Below are 18,722 nucleotides of genomic sequence, written 5' to 3'. Positions count from 1 at the left end.
CATTCCATTAGACTGCTTCTCTCTACACCCACAGAATGCATGAGGGCAAAGAGTCGCCTGTAATTCTTCTGTTTTCATTATGACTCCCCATCCCCTCCTTACATCCATCCATCAGACTTAAGTTTAATGAGAGGTTATAAACCCTTCCCTCCTTAGCTGTGGCTATCCATTCATCTTCTCATCCTCGTTTCATCATTTTGGTCTTTCATCCATCCTCCAGTGGAATAATAATGTACAACCTTGATAATCTGCTTGCTAATGTTTCAAGGTCGCACAGCTCCTCCAGTGATCCTTTTGAGTCTGTGTAGTGGCTTGAGCCACACACGCAGACCAGAAGCCTTTAGTTGCATCAGTTTGGCTATCCACCCACATGGGAAGAGAAACAAAGCTGTATCAATTTATTTTTTTTTATCCTTCCATCTTCTTTTCTTTTATTTCCAGCAAGAATGACAAGTATTTCCTCTCCAATCCTGGCAGATTAGCTGGTATTGAACCACCCAGTCACCCAGAACAAAATGTTTTTGCATCAGAAAGTGATATTAAGCATGGAAGAAATTAAAGAATCATGAAGACACTTTACATGGCTAGTGTTGCAATAACATTTCTCAATATTTAATACAACCCTGTTATCTACAGATAAGATTCAGTCTCAGTGTAACTAATATGCAATAGTAAATGCTTTGCAGAAACAAGCCAATTATTATCATTTTTCTTCTTAATTAACAAGTAATGAAACTATGAAGCAATTGAAAATACTTGGTTATGAATTGGTAAATGATTTTGCTCTTGTTTATATACTGACTTGAAACAGTATAGAAACATTTCAGGCACTTTAGTGGCATATGAAAACATTTTAATTATATCCTAAAACATCGAATTACATTTGCATTACATACACAAACAGCCTCAACTCAAAGTTCCCATTAAATACTTAAACACATGAATGTATGCATACTTCATAGTAGCATCCAGCTTCTTGGGATAAATCTCATCCACATTGTCCAAATTGTGCAGAGGCACACAAAACAAGATGTAACTCATAAAACATGCAGTCTGCATGGGTAGCATGGTAAAACAGCTTTGCTTTCAGTGAGGCAGTTCATTCAGCTGATGATGCGATGATGTGTCTGGTCTACAGTCAGGCTTTGTTTGTTCTGTCCCTCCTGGGCTACTGTAGTAATATTGTAATACAACATATTGAAGGGTGAGGAGGTGAATCCGCGTCATCTGCAGAGATAAATGACTCCTTCAGTGGTATTAAAATCGCAACAATTCTTATTTCCAGTGTCTACACATAAGAAAACATGTTTGCTGTATGACGTTTCTTTAAAAAAAAATCCCTATAAATGTTACACATGGGAGCTTAGAAGTAAAGAATTGTACAAACTGATAATCATCCATCAACTATGGTCAAAATTAGTTTAATAGTAACAGTTTAATAATCACTGCAGCTGTGGCAATATAAAAGCTAAATTAATGTAGTGAAATTAATGACAGTGAAATCCACTATTTTATTGGTTGTAAATGTAAGTTAACCTGGTAAATGTGGGCTTTTTTGTTCAGGTGTGTGTGTGTGTGTGTGTGTGTGTGTGTGTGTGTGTGTGTGTGTGTGTGTGTGTGTGTGTGTGTGTGTGTGTGTGTGTGTGTGTGCGCGCGTGTATTTCATCCAGATTATTGCATAAAACATAAAATATGTCCACTGTTAACCCTTTGATGCATCATGTCCACTACAGTGGACACCTATTTGAAAGCTGTTTAAGTATATTCATAAGTGAGGATGTAATATTTGCAATTTCGCCACTTTAGTGCACATTAGGAGTCACCAAACACACTGCCACTCACTGAAGAATAAACAAATAGTATAAAATTTCATATTTGCACATGCATAAAATCACCAACTTTACTTCAGTGATAAACAGGACAAGAAAATGATACTAGTCCTTTTTTATAGAATATTTCTATTATATAAATATGACAATATATTTATTTTAGAAATATTTCTACGGAATATATAAAACAAATAAAGTAAATAAAACAATCAAACAATTCTAAAGAAGAAGAAAAGTGTCTGTAGAGGTAAAATATTACATGTGGAAAAAAATGTGGCTTTGATTTTTAAAAATTCATGCATCAGAGGCTTAATGTCTGTTCATTTATCTACTTTTTTGTCTCATTATGTACATTGATGCTTCCCAGCAGCTTATAAGCATTTACAGTTTTGACATACATGCTTTATGTTCATGCATGTTGCATCAGTTTGCTGTGTGTGTGTGTGTGTGTGTGTGTGTGTGTGTGTGTGTGTGTGTGTGTGTGTGTGTGTGTGTGTGCTTTGTGTGTGTGTGTGTGTTCTTACAGTACAAGCTAACTGATTAGTGTTCTGAGTGCTTGCATGAGAGGGCCAAGTGAGAGGCAGTGTCAGGAGCATAATTATACAAATTTGCTTGCAATTTGTTAGCGTGTGTGTCTGTGTGTGTGTGTGTGTGTGTGTGTGTGTGTGTGTGTGTGCATCCGCCTGCATGTGTGCAAGTATGCATCCAATTGTTTCTGTATGTACGTGTCTCCTGGTGAAATTTCCAGCTTCAAGTGGTCACGACACACAAAGGCAGCTGCCAGCTTGCAGGCTCGGGGCCAAGCACATTGCCTCAGAAATAACAGACGCCTGCCACAAAGCTCAGCTCTGAAACTCTCTGCACTGTGGGCTAGACGTATGAAAGTATGGCTGACTGCAAACGGACTAAAGAGAAAATCATCTTTTGTAGTGCATGGTTTTATGTGGTGTTCCTAGCATTCTTACAATAGATGTCCCAGCCTGCCATAGGAAATAATTAGTTTAAATACTTGGATCTAAACAATGCTGATCAAGCGATACTTCACTTTTTCCAAGCAACTTCCACTGGTCTACCCTTGAGCGCTGATTGCTAACTGCGTAGTAGTAGTAAAAGCAGGAACAAAAGGGATATGAAATGCATGATGTAATGAAAGCCTGTCATTACTGCAGTGAAACAGTAATTTAAGGAATAGTCTAAAAGTGTGGGTGCCCTCCCCACCACTAAAAGAATTTAATCTTAAATGTGTGCAGTCATACTGTTATCTTGCCAATGCATTTACACATATACATATATATTATTTTTGGAGAAATTAAGACTAGATAATCCTTTGGATTGTTTGGAAAGATGAGACAAGCAAATCTTTTATAGACATAGATTTACACATATTATAGTATAATATATTATAATAGATTTATAATCTATAATACATGTATTTCCCGGGGATTTTGAGTAACAGCAGCAGAAAAGCAGATAAACTGTTGCATTCCTCTCAGTAGTGAGCCATTTTTAGAGTTATTCTAATAATCTTAATCCACTGTCAATGTAGGTACAGATGTGAAATCGTCTGCAATAACATCATTTTCTGCATTTATAGGGATGTCTCAAATATGCAGAAAGAGAAAAGAATCTTTAGTTTGCATTCAAAATATGCCATATTACATTAAAAAAAAACTCCTCCGTATTTGTTGAACTGGGATGATCTTTTCCCAGTGACATTTCTGAGTCATAACCGGGCCAAATGTGACCTTATCTGTATGTCACAGCTGATATTTTAGTCTGAAGCCTTTAATTGCCAATGCAGATGTAAGCTGATATTCTGCATCTTGACAACTGAAAAAAAGAGACAAATTGTCCATTATGATAAAACACAAATAGTGAGTGCCATATTAAATGTAGAAACCATCTATACAAAACGCATCTTGATCAATTTTACACTCTATGTCACGATCAAAAAGTTATCGCAGATGGAACAAAATAGAAAATCCACCACATTCATAAATTTTGGCCAGGTAAATGGTTAAGTTTAGAGGCAAACAAGGGGATGAAAAACTCTAGGGGCTGCTCAAAGGTCCTGAAGCAACTTTAAACAGAGGAAATTCTGCAGAACTCTAAGAAAAAAAAATCTATTTACACACATTGAAGTCATTTCATGGATGCCACACCATGTCAAGCAAGACGGGTCTCGAAAAAACAGCCAAAGCATACAACCACTCTTAAACCTGTGCTTGACTAAACAATCAGACACTAAAGTTATTAAATAAAAATTGTATAGTCATTAGGGAAACATTTACAAATAATGCAGTGTCTAAAGCTACATTTCTTCATTGGTCTGAAAAAATTTCACCAGCATCAGCTACGCCCACCCTGCAGTCTGCAGACGCCGCCAGACTTTATTGACTTAAGCTGGATATAGTCAGCAAGCATTCTTGGAATGGATACAACATCCGGTTTTTGATAAAGTTCCTTATCTACTATGAGATGATTTAATGAAAATCTGTGTATGATACTGCAAGTCACACCTCTAAGAGTTTTGTCCCATTCACACCAGAACAAATCACCATTTTACTTCATGGCGTGGAAGTAGTTTCATCTGTGAGATGGCTCAGAAAAAGAGACTAAGCTCGGGTTAGCTTACCCAGGTTAAACTAGTCTGAGCTTAACTTTGGTAAACTCAGGTAAGCTTACCCATCTTAAGGTAAACTAACCTTAAGATGGGTAAATTTAGCTTAAGCTAACCTCATGCTAAGGTTAGCTTAAGCTAAAGCTAACCTTAAGTTTAACAATGTATAGATAATGTATATTGTCCTGACATACAAGACAAGACAATATATCTTGTATGTCAAAATATTGACATAAAATGACATGCAATTTATGTCAATATCTACTTTAAAAGATCATCATACCTGAGCTCCTGCCACTGGGCCGTGCTCATCTAGGCAAGTACTTTATGATATCCCCTGTAGTTTTGACACTAACTGTAGCTTGCAGTGATGTGCAGCGATTAGCAAGACGACCCCTGAGCAACGGGTCCCATGGGTTTGGGTTAAATATTGAACGAGCAGACTTTTTCAACTCTGCTTGCTCACATAAATTGTAGGCCATTTGTCTGTGCTTACTAATCCATCTCCTTTCTCTTTTTCTCTATCTTTGTCACACTTTCTTGATCTCAAACACTTGCATGTCAGAGGGGCTGCAGATCTTTAATCAGCACACTACTGTTAATAACCTGCATTAAGGAGTACATTGCCTTAAATACAGTTTATTTAGAGAAAATTGTTTTAGGAAGAGAGAGGGGATAACTAGATATGAATGCAGTGTACAACTAAACATGTCACATTCGTGGCAATGTGCTGAAGATAGACAAACATATTTTCACAAGTTTGGATGATTGATTCTCATGATCCGGCTTAGGCAGACAAAAAGTGCTGACTTGGACATCATCATTAGCTTGCAAGCATCACTGGCTCAAAATTATGCAGTTTCGCCATCGACTGACCTAAATCTGCAGTATACCCACAAGGGGTTTTCAAAGTTGTTCAGGCATTAAATATTGGGTTGTGAAGTCCACAATCAGAATCTTTCTGTCAATAAAAGAAAATTTAAAAAATGCTTTCTTAATGATTCTTTAATCTTACCAAAGATTAGAAATAAGTTCTCGCTTAGACGTCCCATCCTCCACAATTACATCCTATCATACCACCCAGCTTTGCCAAAACAGCATCCATTTCTGCAGCACATTCCTGGGAGGCCAGGAGGTAACGAGAGCATCCTACGCCAGAATGACTCGGCAGGATTTCTTCTGCCCGTCCTCTATCTGCACACTCCTACCCACAGACTGACTCAGTGCTCTCTGGCTGAAGCCCAGTCTGTCTCAACTCCCTCTTTCTTTATGCAGCACTGCTCTCACCCATCAACTCAAATTCTGACTTTGGAGAAGGAGGGAGAGATGAAGGCAAGGAGGTGGGAAAGAAAGATCTATTTCGGGAACTGAAATGGATCTAAGGATGACAGGCCTGTGCATGTGTAGATTCTCAGTGGTCCAGGTCATGATACGCAAGTACATCGGAGGCCAGCTGCATATATCTTCTTTTATAGAAGACATGGTACCCTCTGCAAGGAACCCTCACCAACAATGTGTGCGATGACTTAATCAATTCACTGAATACATAAGCACTGTAAACAATCCAATGTTTTGACCCAAATATAAAAAAAAATTAAACTAAAATCACTCTTGCCCCTGGTGGCAGTTATAATGGGGTAAGGGTCCTTTTACTGATGACTGCCTTGTCTTCTAAAACATTTAAGTCACGCTCTGAAGAAAGAGTCAAGGGAGGTACAAAAAGAATTTTAAAAATGTAAAAAAAAAAAAAAAAAAGTTGGGAACAAGCAGCAGCAAGAGACCAAAAAATGTCATTTACTTTTCAGATCTGTCGGATTCAATCTTTCATGTTAACCTTAAAAATGGTTGACATTGCTTTTTGGCTTCAAAAATCGCTCTTCACTGCAGATGACACTTGGAGGAAATGTGACCTTATGTTATTTTTTTGACATCTATGATCCAAGAAAAAGTTTTCTGTCACTCCTGGAAAAAAAAACAAAAAAACACTTTCTTCCATTAAACATGAACTCGCTCACCCCAGAGGTTAAAATGTGAATCAGAAGCTTTTCCGTAAACTAAACACTGGGCCTCAACGCATCATGAACATGGAAATCAGCCTGAGAGATTCAGATGGGGGGACGGACGATGCCATAGCAGGAGCAGATGCTGGAATGCCAACACTGACCCTGTGTTGAACCGATGCAGATATTCATACATGGGACCATCTTTTCTCATCACTGTAAGGGAAACTCGATGTTTAAATGATGACATTCCCAACCGAGTTCATTTATATTCTTCAGGTAGCCCCAGTTAGAATTCCACTTAAGCATTTCAAACAATTTGATAAGCTCCGTAACTGATTTGTGTGGAATAGCAAGCACCCAGTTCCAAATTTGCATAAACTACCGAGTCCAGTGGACCATGGTGGGCTGGGTATTACAAATTCATTCCTATACTATTATACCTTTGGCCTAAGGCACCTTGTCCACTGGTGTCTGTTTGCCCCTCCGAAGAACAATATTAATGCAGACTGAAATAATGAACATGGCAGACTTGTCAGTCTCAAGGACAGTGAAAAATAAAGAGGTGACTGGAGTTGCTGGAGAGCTTTGATGCACTCAACCATGTGATATTATTCTGTTTTGTACTATTTCTTTGGTCTGTTGTACATGGATACATCCAACAGATCCTTAAATTACACTTTTCATTCAGATGATCCTCTACGTTTAGCTGCAGAGGACTGAATCTAAACAAGTCTTAATGATGGGAAGAAAGGACAGTCACACAGTGGAGGGCATTCACTTTACTATCATTGAGGGTGTGGCTCTTCAATCTAGGTATTTTGACAGGATGTCATTTAGGCTAATGCAATCTAATTGCATCACCATCATTACAGAACACTAAATTCTGAGTATACTCCCAAATGATGTATCCGGCTTGTTACACTGTTCTGCTTGAAAAGAGAAAAAAAAAAACAACAGCAAAACAATGCACAACGCAGAGATAACAGACTAGAAACTATCAGCACCAGGGGAGGTCTTTTGGCTCATCAGAGTGCAAGAAACATATTGGGTAATCTGTGCGATATAAAAGCTGAAATACAAATGTTGTCTGAGAGAATCCTGATGGTGCCATTAACACCAGAGGCTGCCCCAAAGGGTCACCACATTCAGCCACAGAATACCGCAGTACAGACATTTAGATTAAAATTTAATCGACAAAGAATTTGATATGAACAGTGAAGAATGAGGGGGGGGGGGGGAGCATATAATGAGACTGCTAAAAGAACATTTCCATGTCCAAATGTTGTCTTCTGTTGCAGGGTGCCAATTTAGTGTGCATTGCTTCATTTAGTCTGCAGGGGAAGAATAAATTACAGTACTTGAAGCTGCATTCGGGGAAAAAGTTAATTGTAAGTCAATTAAAAGTTGTTGTTGTTGTATTAAAAGCATGTTGTCTAGAAAAAAAAAAAAAAAAAAAAATACACCAGGTACATTTCATGGCAAGAGCCGAGAGCTGGTCACACAAAACACTCATAATTTTCTATTATTTATTCAAATGCATCAACTTCCATGCCGCTTTCTATACCTGTCTACCTTTTCCTATTGCACTGAAAAGCTCAGCAGTGTAGTACAGAGCCATAGAAGGTTCATCAAATTTCATCTGTAAATGTATGGCACACATCAATGCATCCCCATAATTTAAGTGGAACACAATTATGATAAAAAAAAAAAAATTTTTTAAATAACCAAAAGTTGAACTCCACCAGGATCCCTACACTCAGAGCTACATAAAATTCGACTGCATGCTCAGGCAGCATTTTATATTGACATTAACTTCCTGGATCAGCATCAGCCCAGCCTGACTGCATCATGTGTCTGTGCAGCATGACATATCCTGTACATCTGGTATTGGTGTTTGTTTACTGATGCACTTTAAATCATGCAACGCTTTGCAACACAGCTAGTCTTTGTTCAGCTTAACACAAAGTATAGCAGACGACAATGGCTCTTAAAAGAACACCATGCTGTTTGTTCACCTCAGCTGCATTTTTTTGGAACGCAGAGGAAAAGCATGCAGCTCATCAGAACAGATCAAATGGCTTTCTGTCAGACAGAAAATATCTAGAATGAATTTGTTAACAGTCTGATGTCTCACACTGAGATTAATTTGTCAGACTGTGTCCTGAAGCTAAGGCTTTGGCATTTTTCCCCAGTGCGTTACATATTATGTACAGATGAGGACTGACAACATGGAATCAGGAATAGAACTATAAGTCTTGCTAACACACTTCTTTGTTTCTGAAATTCCACCATTTTAATTTGCTTTTCTAAGGCTTCCTTTCTTTCCTTCCCTCCTAGTTTCCTACTTTCTTAAATCTTTCCTTCATCTTAAATGTGTCAAGTGACTTTGTAGTCTCTCTTTTCCATGTTGACATCTCTGAAAATGCAGTAACTCCGCTTCTGTCTGATGCCTTGACTCGAGGTCATTGCGTTCAAAATTGCTTACTAAATGTCAGAGGCGGTCAAGCGCCTCCACAAGAACACAATCCGCCTTAAAAGCTGCTGCTGGCCACCTGTCCATCAAATCAGAGCCGTCTCAGATCATTGGTTCTGACGTTTAACCCGTTCACGCCTTTTTACTCTGGCGAACCACTGGTGAATGATATGATTGGTTCTGATAGGTAGTCAGTACGTTTGTGATCAGTGGAGCCAGTGGATGCGAACTTCCTTGAGGAGAGGTGATTCTGCACTTGCATCTCCAAATGTAAACAGCATTTACTTAAGGGGATATAAATGTCATAATTTATTAATCTGCTGTTGGAGAAGATTGGAAAGTTGATCAGATAGTGCCGGTTTGCTGTCAAACACAATGTGATGTCTGTAACTGGAGTGTTTTTCTTATTAAATTCTAAAAGTCTTTACTGTGTTTATACTGTTTTTGGGTGAAAAGAGCAAACATCAACATTGCGAATGGTATGGTTGGTTACGTGCATGGTGGTGGATCTGAAGGTGTCAGCTATATCATAGAATGACAACGTACATTCGCTCACTGGTCTCTTTCTTAGGTATGTTAACCATTAACACCTAACCCATGAAAAAATGATCAGATAAGTCTATTTTATTTTAAGGTCTTTATTCATCCCTTTAATTTAATGTAAATTTAAAAAAGTACCAACATTTTTTTGGGACATTTACCATTTATTACCATGTGATATGTCAAAACTTTTATAGTGTAACCTTCTGCTTTCTGGTGTACATTATGGGGCAGAAGACAAAAATCATATTGTGTTCTACAGGATTTTGAACAAAGTTTGCACCAATGGAATGATCCAAATGTCTCAGAAACTGTGTGCATTATGTTAGTCTTATGAGTTCTTATGAGTTAAATCAAACAAGCTGCTGGAAACATTCTTCCGAGATTTTGTTCCATGTTGACATGACAGCATTAAATAGTTCCAGCAGCTTTGTCAGCTGCACATCCATGATGAGAACTCACCACATTCCAAAGATGATCTAATGCAGTGATCCTCACTTTTAATTCAACAGAAGCCGCACTCAATATACTAAGACAAGAGGAGAGCCGCCGCCACCCCACAAAAAAATGCGTTCCCACTCTACGTATCCTACTACGTTGCCAAATCAGTAACATTCAGCTTTTTAGCAAGGAATCGTTATCCTAACTATTGCACGGAGTAATGGCATTCTTATGCCATTATGTGGTCAAAATACAATAATGCCTTCGGAATGTGGGTGTTTCTTTTCCATTATATATACGGAGCTACCGACGGAAGAGCTCTTGGCGGAGAGCGTTGCAGCTGAAATTAGCCGAAACTGGCAACTCTGACAGGGTCAGTTAGGGCCGTTACGACAGCAAAGTTTTTGCAAGCAGCCTGCAGCTCTTGTTTGTGGAGAAAAGGCCACCGTTGAGGTTTGCTTGTTTAGATAGCATTTTCAAAAAAGCCAGTGGCTGCTTCACGAGCCGCAAGTCAAGAGTCAGTGAGCCACGCAATGAGGAACACTGATCTAATGGAATGAGATCTAGTGGCTGTGGAAGCCACTGGAGTATATTAAAACTCATTGTCATGTGGATTTTTCTGCTGGAAGTAGCCATCAGAAGACGACCCACTATGGTCATAAAGGGATGGACAAAGTTAACAACAATGCTCGGCTAGGGTTCAAACAAAGTGTGCTACTAAGAAAATCCCACACTCATTGTCTCCCAAAGTAAGACAATGAGTTGTAGCCTCAGTTGTTGTAGTCCTGTTATTAGTTGAAATGAGTGCCCCTTTGGTTGCTGTAGACCAGGGGTGTCCAAAGTCAGGCCTCGTGTGCGACTGTCCTGAAGTTTTTCAGTCTGTCTCTGCTTCAACACACTTGAATCTAATTAAATGGTTCATACAGCCTATGACATTCTGCACAATAACTGTTTCATTTAAGTCAGGTGTGTTGCATCAGGGATACCTGGAAAGTCTGCAGTGACTGTGGCCCTCGAGGAACAAAGCTGGACACATCTGCTTTAGCCCATCTGCTTCAAGGTTGGACTTGGGCATCGGGATGGGTATGCTGCATTCTTCAGCAGTAACCACAGGTCATTTCAGTTACTTTTGCTTTTCTTTAAACTCCAGCTAGTTGTTCATTCTCCTCTGACAAGGCATTTCTGTCCAGAAACCTGCGGCTCACTAGAGATTTTCCTCTTTTTCTCTGGTTGTGTGTGAAGTAGTCCCAGTGGAATGGTACGCTCAGGCGGAGGTGGTCAGACCAGCTCATCTGTCACAAGCAACCATGCCGCAATGGAAGTGATGAGTCACCGATTCTAAATTTCAGAATGTCAGAATGTCATACCACCTAATGCTGCTTGTTTGTGTGTGTGTGTGTGTGTGTGTGTGTGTGTGTGTGTGTGTGTGTGTGTGTGTGTGTGTGTGTGTGTGTGTGTGTGTGTGGAACAAGCTTAAGCTGTTTGGGTGTGTTCACACCTGTTCCCCAGTAATGGGAAATCCTCAAAGGCAGAGGAAGTGACCCACATAAAAAAAGCCTTTAGAGACCCACAGGGACAAGGACAAAGAGAGAAACAAAGAAAGAGAGCATCAGTCTCCTTGTCACCTACTTTGCCCTGCGCACAGTTTTGTAGGCACATGCCGTCTGTTTGGATGCAGTGTGAGTGCAAAAACAGTTGATACAGGCAGCAAACTGCAATACTGCTACTGCTCAGAGTCACAGTTCATATTGCACCCGAACATGTGTGAAAGTCTAAGTTAGCACCAAAAGGGATTACAAGGGAAAAAAAATGACATCAACCATCATGAGTTGTACTTTCATGTGAATTGATTACCTCTCTCTGTTGAACTTGAGGGAGTGGAGGATGGCTGGTCTCTTCTGCCTCAGGTTCCACAGGTGAACACTGTCATCAGCCAAAGCACTCACCAGCGCACCCTGTCGTAACACAGGCATGGGCATTTATTGCATTTTCGAAACATTAACAAAAGAAAAAGAATTCAAACATATTCAGGTAACATGGTTGAACACATGAGGTCGTAACAACAGAAATTTCCATAAGCAAGTCTTCAGACTGCACATTTTCTCTGTGAACATGACAGAAATTAGTCACGCCGCGTTCCCTGGCAGCGTCCTCCCAGGTAATGATGATGAATCATAAGATGTATAAGAGGGTATGTGTGTGTGTGTGTAGGAGGCACTAAAAATCATCTCCATCCCCCTAAGGGTTTGTTTGAGCTGCTGAGTCACAGTCACACAGACGTTCTCACACATGCACGCACACACAGCCAACACACACGTATAAGCATGAAATACTGCATTTCTCTAATATGAAGCAAAACAAAATCAGGCCCTTTTTTTTTTTTTTTTTCCCTGTAAGTGACTTCGGGCTGGAGCTATTCAATACTGCTGTCACATTTCAGGCTTGTCAATGGCCACTCAAAAGATGATTTTTTTCAATTTTCTGCAGAGCTTTTAGCAAAACTGTATTTTATTTTGTGTGTGTGTTTTTAAGAATAAATGAGCTGGTGGTTTGTCCTGACTGTGATTTTAGAAGGTAAATGAAGAGAAAGGGTATAAAACATCATCTAAACACTGATTTTTCCTGCAAAATATCCCATTCTCTGTTTTTCTTTTCATTATTTTTTATAATTTAAATTTAGCATTTCTTAGTGGTAAAATGTGCAAAACCCATAAGCTCTTATGTATGATTATTTCATGTCTTCAGAGATTCTAAGACAACATAGTAGCCAAATACAAACTGCAGAATAGAAATATAACACATTTTTAAAGATCAGTTTCAAGTCAATAAACTAGGTTTCATAAACTGCACAAAAAGAAAGGAAATTTGTGTTTGGTCAATCATTTATTCCCTTCTCAGGAATACCAACTGATGCTTTATTGCACATCGCTGAAAAGTCCTATTAGGTATTTTTAATCAACATATAATTTATTGGATTGTGGAATGAGCCGCATAGCTAACCATGCAGCAAATGTTCCAAACTTTCACCAGGAAGTGGAAAGACATGCTAACAGTGGATGTAGCTCAATGAAAGAGGAAGCTGTTCTAACTGGAAACAAGATCACCTTGAGGGAAACACAAACAACAACTAAAGTGCAACTTGAACTTATTTAGCCCATTAGCTGAGCTTTGTTTCCACTTCTTTTAAAGGTCAGGGTTATCAAAAATACAAATGACAATATGGTTATCGCTTATCTTACTCGAGCAGCTTCGCTGGTTTTGTGACTTACCTCATTGATGAGAAACTGTAGTTGAATGACGGCTGCACCAGTCTCATGCTGACAGTAACACTCGACACCAGGGCGCCCAAACCTGCAGGATCTGGGTCAAGGAATTTACAGTTCCACCAGTAGAATTATTAGTCACCAAACCAAAAGTGTGTTTAGCTAAAACAGTCATCTCATCTTGTAGTTTTAAAATATGACACCATGAAAATGTTTCTCATAACAACTGTTTTAAACTGTTATAAACATATTAAACATTTTAATGACTACAACTAGTACTATAATGATAATATGTTCTATGCTGTATTAAACATTAAAACTACTGGGTTGCAGATTGAAAAAGCAGAGCCTCAGTTCAGAACAAACACTACCTAAAACCTGGCAATCCTTCAAGATGTTAGTAGATCTCATTTGGGGAAACCAGAGGACTGTTGACTCTGGTCTTATCCTTGTTCTCATGGGGAATGATTTAGAAAAACTGTGTGTATTTAGTGGAGAAAAGCCTGGAAATCTTCCAGATTCAGACTGTACAGGTAGGTAGCATGTCCCTAGTGACGACGTTAAACCCCTAAAGCCTCATAACAATAGCTGCTGCTGTATTAAAGCCTAAAATGTCAAAGATTTCACTTTTAAGAATATATCTTCAGAAAAAAAGCATTTTATTGGCAATGAGTATTAAAATGATTAAATAAAACTAAACGTCTCTGCTTTTTGGTGTTTGTAAAAGCCAAAAATAGTATGAAAAACCTTGAATATTCAGGACATATTTAGGGATTCAAAAATATGGCAGCAATTATAATTTGCACAATCTATAAAGTTCATGTCCTTCCTTACGACCAACATGCACGTAAAAAAATTAATTAAAAAGAAAATAGAAAGGAAAGATGTGAATACATGAACATGCAATCGGCTTGATAGGAAAACAGGATCAAAATAATGCTAAACACATTAGACTTTATTTATAAGTGTGTATAATTTTCAGATGCATTTCATAAACAAAGTATTATAATGTGTCAGACATGATTAAAAGAAACAAGAATACATGTACAGTGAGTCATTCATTCATTCATTATCCTAACCGCTCAGTCTGAAGAAGGGTCGCAGGGAAGCTGGAGCCTATCCCAACAGTCTTTGGGCGAAAGGCAGGGTACACCCCGGACAGCTCACCAGACAACACAAAGACAAACAACAACTCACGCACACACTCACTCATATGGGCGATTTAGAGTATATATACATATCTCAATACAGTGAGTCATCAACAGGAAATGTAATCCATCAACATCACCTTCAGTGTGGAAATGGAAGAGAATTAAAAAAAAGAAATAGAAAAATATCTTGGTTAATTAAAAACTGTGGCAAATAAAAACATTTCCAGACCTGATTTAATGGAACTAAGATTGAAACAGACTTGACTTGGCAGCTGGTTCCAGATAATATTTAAAAAAAAAAAAAAATGAATACAGAATCTCTGTGTGTAGTTTTACCTGTCAGGCTGGAAAACAAACTTGAGCAAGATGATGTTAAGACTGTGTGGCTCATATGTGTCAGCAGGTCTGATGGATGTTTTGGCCCACAGCCATTCTGTTGCTCGTGCACCAGCAACAAAACATCAATTCTCTGATGCACAGGAAGCCAGTATGGATATTCAATTCAGTAGAATTGAATTCAGTTCAGCTTTATTTGTATACAATCACTTCACAACAACGTCACCTCAGGGTACTTTGCAGACACATTCATTCAAGCTAATTTATAATAAATAGCCTAGTTAAGGAAAACCAGGAGATTGCATCGAATCTCGATTTTGATCCAATCCCCCTTCCTGAGCATGCACACGTGACCCGGAGCAGCAGAGTGATTCGTTTTCCTTACTTGATCTTCATGAGGAACATCTTATTAGGAGTCGTAGTCTTTGTGATTTTTTTTTAGACACCTATAAAAATCCATTCCAGTCGTCAAGTCTACTTAAAACAAATGCATGAACGAGTTTTTCTAAACCATACTGATACATTAGTCCACATATTCAACTTAGATTCTTCAGGAGATAAAAGGCTGATTTGATTGCTGCTTACCGAAATGAATCTAAGATTTCCGACTTCATCTGCTGATATTAACATTGCTGACTGAATCTGGCCACTAATATCTGGCCTTACAATCATTTCAGATTTATTTTTATTTCGCTGCAGAAACTAATGACTATCCTAAAGCTTAAACTTCGCATGCCACCTCTTTGGTTTGTATGTGTCACCAGGAGGCTGAGGAGCATTTACCACAGAGGTTCTGATGCTACATGTATAGTTTGCTGCGTTTCCTGACTGGACAAAGACATTGAATGCTATTTTACCTGTATGTTAGATGTTGTTTTATGAACAACAGACTAATTTGTCCAAATCACATAGGAAACACCTCAGAAGTGGTCACTCGATTTAAAGAAACACTGAGCACTTGTATTTAACCCAACTGAGCAAGTAATGAATGAATTTTATCTGATGAATGACACTTTACTCTCTGCAGCATGTTTTATTATCTGCCATACTAACCAGTGCAATGTCCAGGTTTCTTGTTTCCCCCATATATCAGCTACAACTTATAAAACTCAGCAGCACCAAAACTGACTTAGAGGATAGGAACTCACATTCTACTGCATTTAAAATCTCTGAATTAGCTATTTGTCTGCTTTACAACAGATTTTAAGGTCTTTTATTCTATTTAGTTGAGTTAAATCAGCTCCTACCAGTCATGCCCATGCCTATTCATTAGATAAAATTTTATCCAATGAACTTCCCAGAAGCCCAAGGTCACACAACAATACATTTAGGAAATGAACACACTATCATGTCTGCAGTTATCCAGAAATACAAGTGTTCGAGGAGAGTGTTTGCGATGAATAAATATATTGAGTCAAAACAAAACAGGGAGACACAACTGTGAAGAAATAGAAATGTAACAGGGTTAAAGTGAAGAAAATAAAAAGGAAGGGTGAAATATTCAAATATATGGAAAATGAATCAGCAGTGGAGAGGCGTCTGTTATATGAGGGGATGAGGAAATAATAGCAAAGAGGAAAAGGCAGGGAGAGGATACAGCTGAACTGACACTGACAACTCGGGTAAAATATGCAGAACAGAGAATAAAGGCAAAAGGATGGAAGGCGGGAAAAGAGAGGAGCAGGAAAGAGGAAAGAGCTGACAAAGAACGGCAAATTTTCCTCATCGAGGAGGCTGAGCGAGTGACTTTACTGATTAGATCCATTCATTCTTCCTGTGAGAATGAGGACTGAGGTGAAGGGGGGTAATTTTTCATGAGGGGGCACATGGAGGTGTAATAGCTTGGGGTCAACAGTATAGCTCATCATTATGTGTGAGGGTGGAGGGGTGGGGAGTTTCCACATGTGGCCAGCTGCTGTAAATGGCCTGCAGAGCTATCCAACTGCAGCAGTTTGACACATGAAGCTACAGATGAGTGAAGACTGAACAGCCAACATGGACGGAGCTTTTTGGGAACAACAGTTCCCAGTTTAATGACTAGAAGAAAAAATTTAGGACTATAATGTCACCAACAACAATAAAATGGGATCGAAGCATACTTGTTATTACTTGTAAAAACCAATAATTAGGTCTTCCCCACAATGCAATAAAACTCTTTTATTACCCCCCTCCCCCATGACAGTCATTAGTGAAATTCATAAAGTTGCAATGAGTGTAGTTAGCTGTGAGATGGGTTATGTCCATCTACAAGAGATCAGCTGTGAGTTTCTAATATCGAACTTTTAAAACAGGCCGCGTTTGACCATATGAACAGTGATCTGCCTCATCATTTACAGAATAATGATAGAAATCAAATATGTGATGTGTCAGAAATAGTTTGTAAAAATGTTCCATCTCATGCAACATGTATCCTTAATTTCCATTTTAACGTATGTCATATTGGCACCAGAAAGGTTTTTAACCTTTCTGGTGCCAAAATGAGACGTGCAAATTAAAAAAAAAAAAAAAAAACACTCGTGAGAAATGCATAGAGAGGTTTTCTTATTTTCAAATAATTTTTACAGAAAGCTATGTTTAGAAAAAGGAAACTTACAAATGAAGTATTTCAGCTAGGTAACTTAAGTATCTTGGAAAGTAACTCTGGAAAATGTTTATTTCTTTTGTTACAACTAAGCCAGGATGTGAAGTTGTGGTCCTCGAAGGCCACAGTCCTGCAGGTTTAAGATCTGAGAGATGTTTCATAGTTTAATGAACCGGACTTAAATTACTGACTGATTAACAAACTTTTGCAAAACCTGACAACACTATTTAGGAGATCTATTTCATTAGAATCAGGTATGTTGAAGACAGAAAACATCTGAAACCGGCAGGATGGCTCTCAGGGAGTGGGCTCAGACGCCTTTGATCTAACAGTTTTACATCAGGAATCTCCAACTCCGGTCCTCGAGAGCTACCGTCCTTCAGGTTTTAGTGTTTCTCTGGTAAAACACTTGATTCAAATGAAAAAGCCCTCCAACAACTTGTTGTCATCTGCTGCAGCTGCCTGTTAAAGAGCCATTGATTTGGGTCGGGTCACGTCAGGTGTGTTGCAGCGGGGAAGCAATGCAGAATGGAAGCTCACAAGGACCAGAGTTGGAGACCCCTACTTTACAAGCTCAGACCAGGACGGGTCAGTTTTCCATGGAATTGTGAGTTATATGTTGCTTCTAAGTGGACTGTTGATGGTTAAAGTGGAAAAATACAACACAAATCCACCAATTTTGTATAAAATGTGTCAGTGATAGCTGCTTTTTATCAAATGTCAACATATTTGAATCAGATATTACTATACATGTTTTGTTTGTTTTGGTTTTTTTATCATCTTTAAAACAAATCTGTACATTGCTCACTGCTGAAAGGTCTGTGAATATTAAACACACCGTCACTGAAGTAGCCACAAACATAATTCCACACAAGTCCAATTGCAGCTCTGTAGCTACTTAATATTTAATTAAGCAGCTTTTTGCTTCCAAGTTTAATAATCAGATAAAGGTTTCACAGACTCATGCTCCTCAGTTTAAGCATGAACTCATAATCAGTAGTAAACTGCAGTAGAGCACACGGGCCCAGCTCCACTCAGATACCAAAGTTAAAGCAGCTTCTGTGCTTCCTAAAACCCACACTAAGTCTTTTAGGTAAATTAAACATAGATTTTCAGCTATGACGTAATTTGTGCTCAAATTTAGTCCTTGGATCTGACAAAAAGATCCACCTGTTCCATTGGATTTAGTCAAAAAGCCCCATGAGGACTGAGCGTTCTTGAGCTGAGAACAGGAGGGTTCCACCAAATTACTGACAATCACATTTTTGACTACATCATGTGCACAGCTTAGCATCAAAAGCTAGAAACTCATAGCCACCAGAAACTTCTTTGAAGCTCAGTAAACCATTGAGACCTGACAATGCGTTTCTCCACACAGCATGTATTATAGTGGAGGTGGTGCCAGATACAAAGGGTTTGGGGGGGGTGAGGGACAACAAAAAAACTGATCCATTTAAGATTTGCAAGTATAACTATCGAAGATTT

At 38.7% G+C, this 18,722-nt stretch overlaps 1 protein-coding gene across 4 annotated transcripts in view; it reads right to left on the bottom strand.

Annotated features, from left to right (window-relative positions):
- Positions 1 to 18,722, bottom strand: part of stxbp5a (syntaxin binding protein 5a (tomosyn)) — a gene marked incomplete at both ends in the record, with an annotated part of 113,395 nt that overhangs the window by 57,586 nt on the left and 37,087 nt on the right. For all 4 annotated transcript variants that reach the window (XM_079255447.1, XM_079255448.1, XM_079255449.1 and 1 more), the window contains 2 exons: positions 11,761 to 11,861; positions 13,176 to 13,257. In XM_079255447.1, the coding sequence (XP_079111573.1) occupies positions 11,761 to 11,861; positions 13,176 to 13,257 (183 nt within the window). The remainder of the gene's footprint in view (positions 1 to 11,760; positions 11,862 to 13,175; positions 13,258 to 18,722) is intronic.

This window comes from Telmatherina bonti, assembly GCF_933228915.1.
Source record: "Telmatherina bonti genome assembly, chromosome: 16".
NCBI classification, from domain to species: domain Eukaryota; kingdom Metazoa; phylum Chordata; class Actinopteri; order Atheriniformes; family Telmatherinidae; genus Telmatherina; species Telmatherina bonti.
This window is presented reverse-complemented; position numbering and strand designations above follow the sequence as displayed.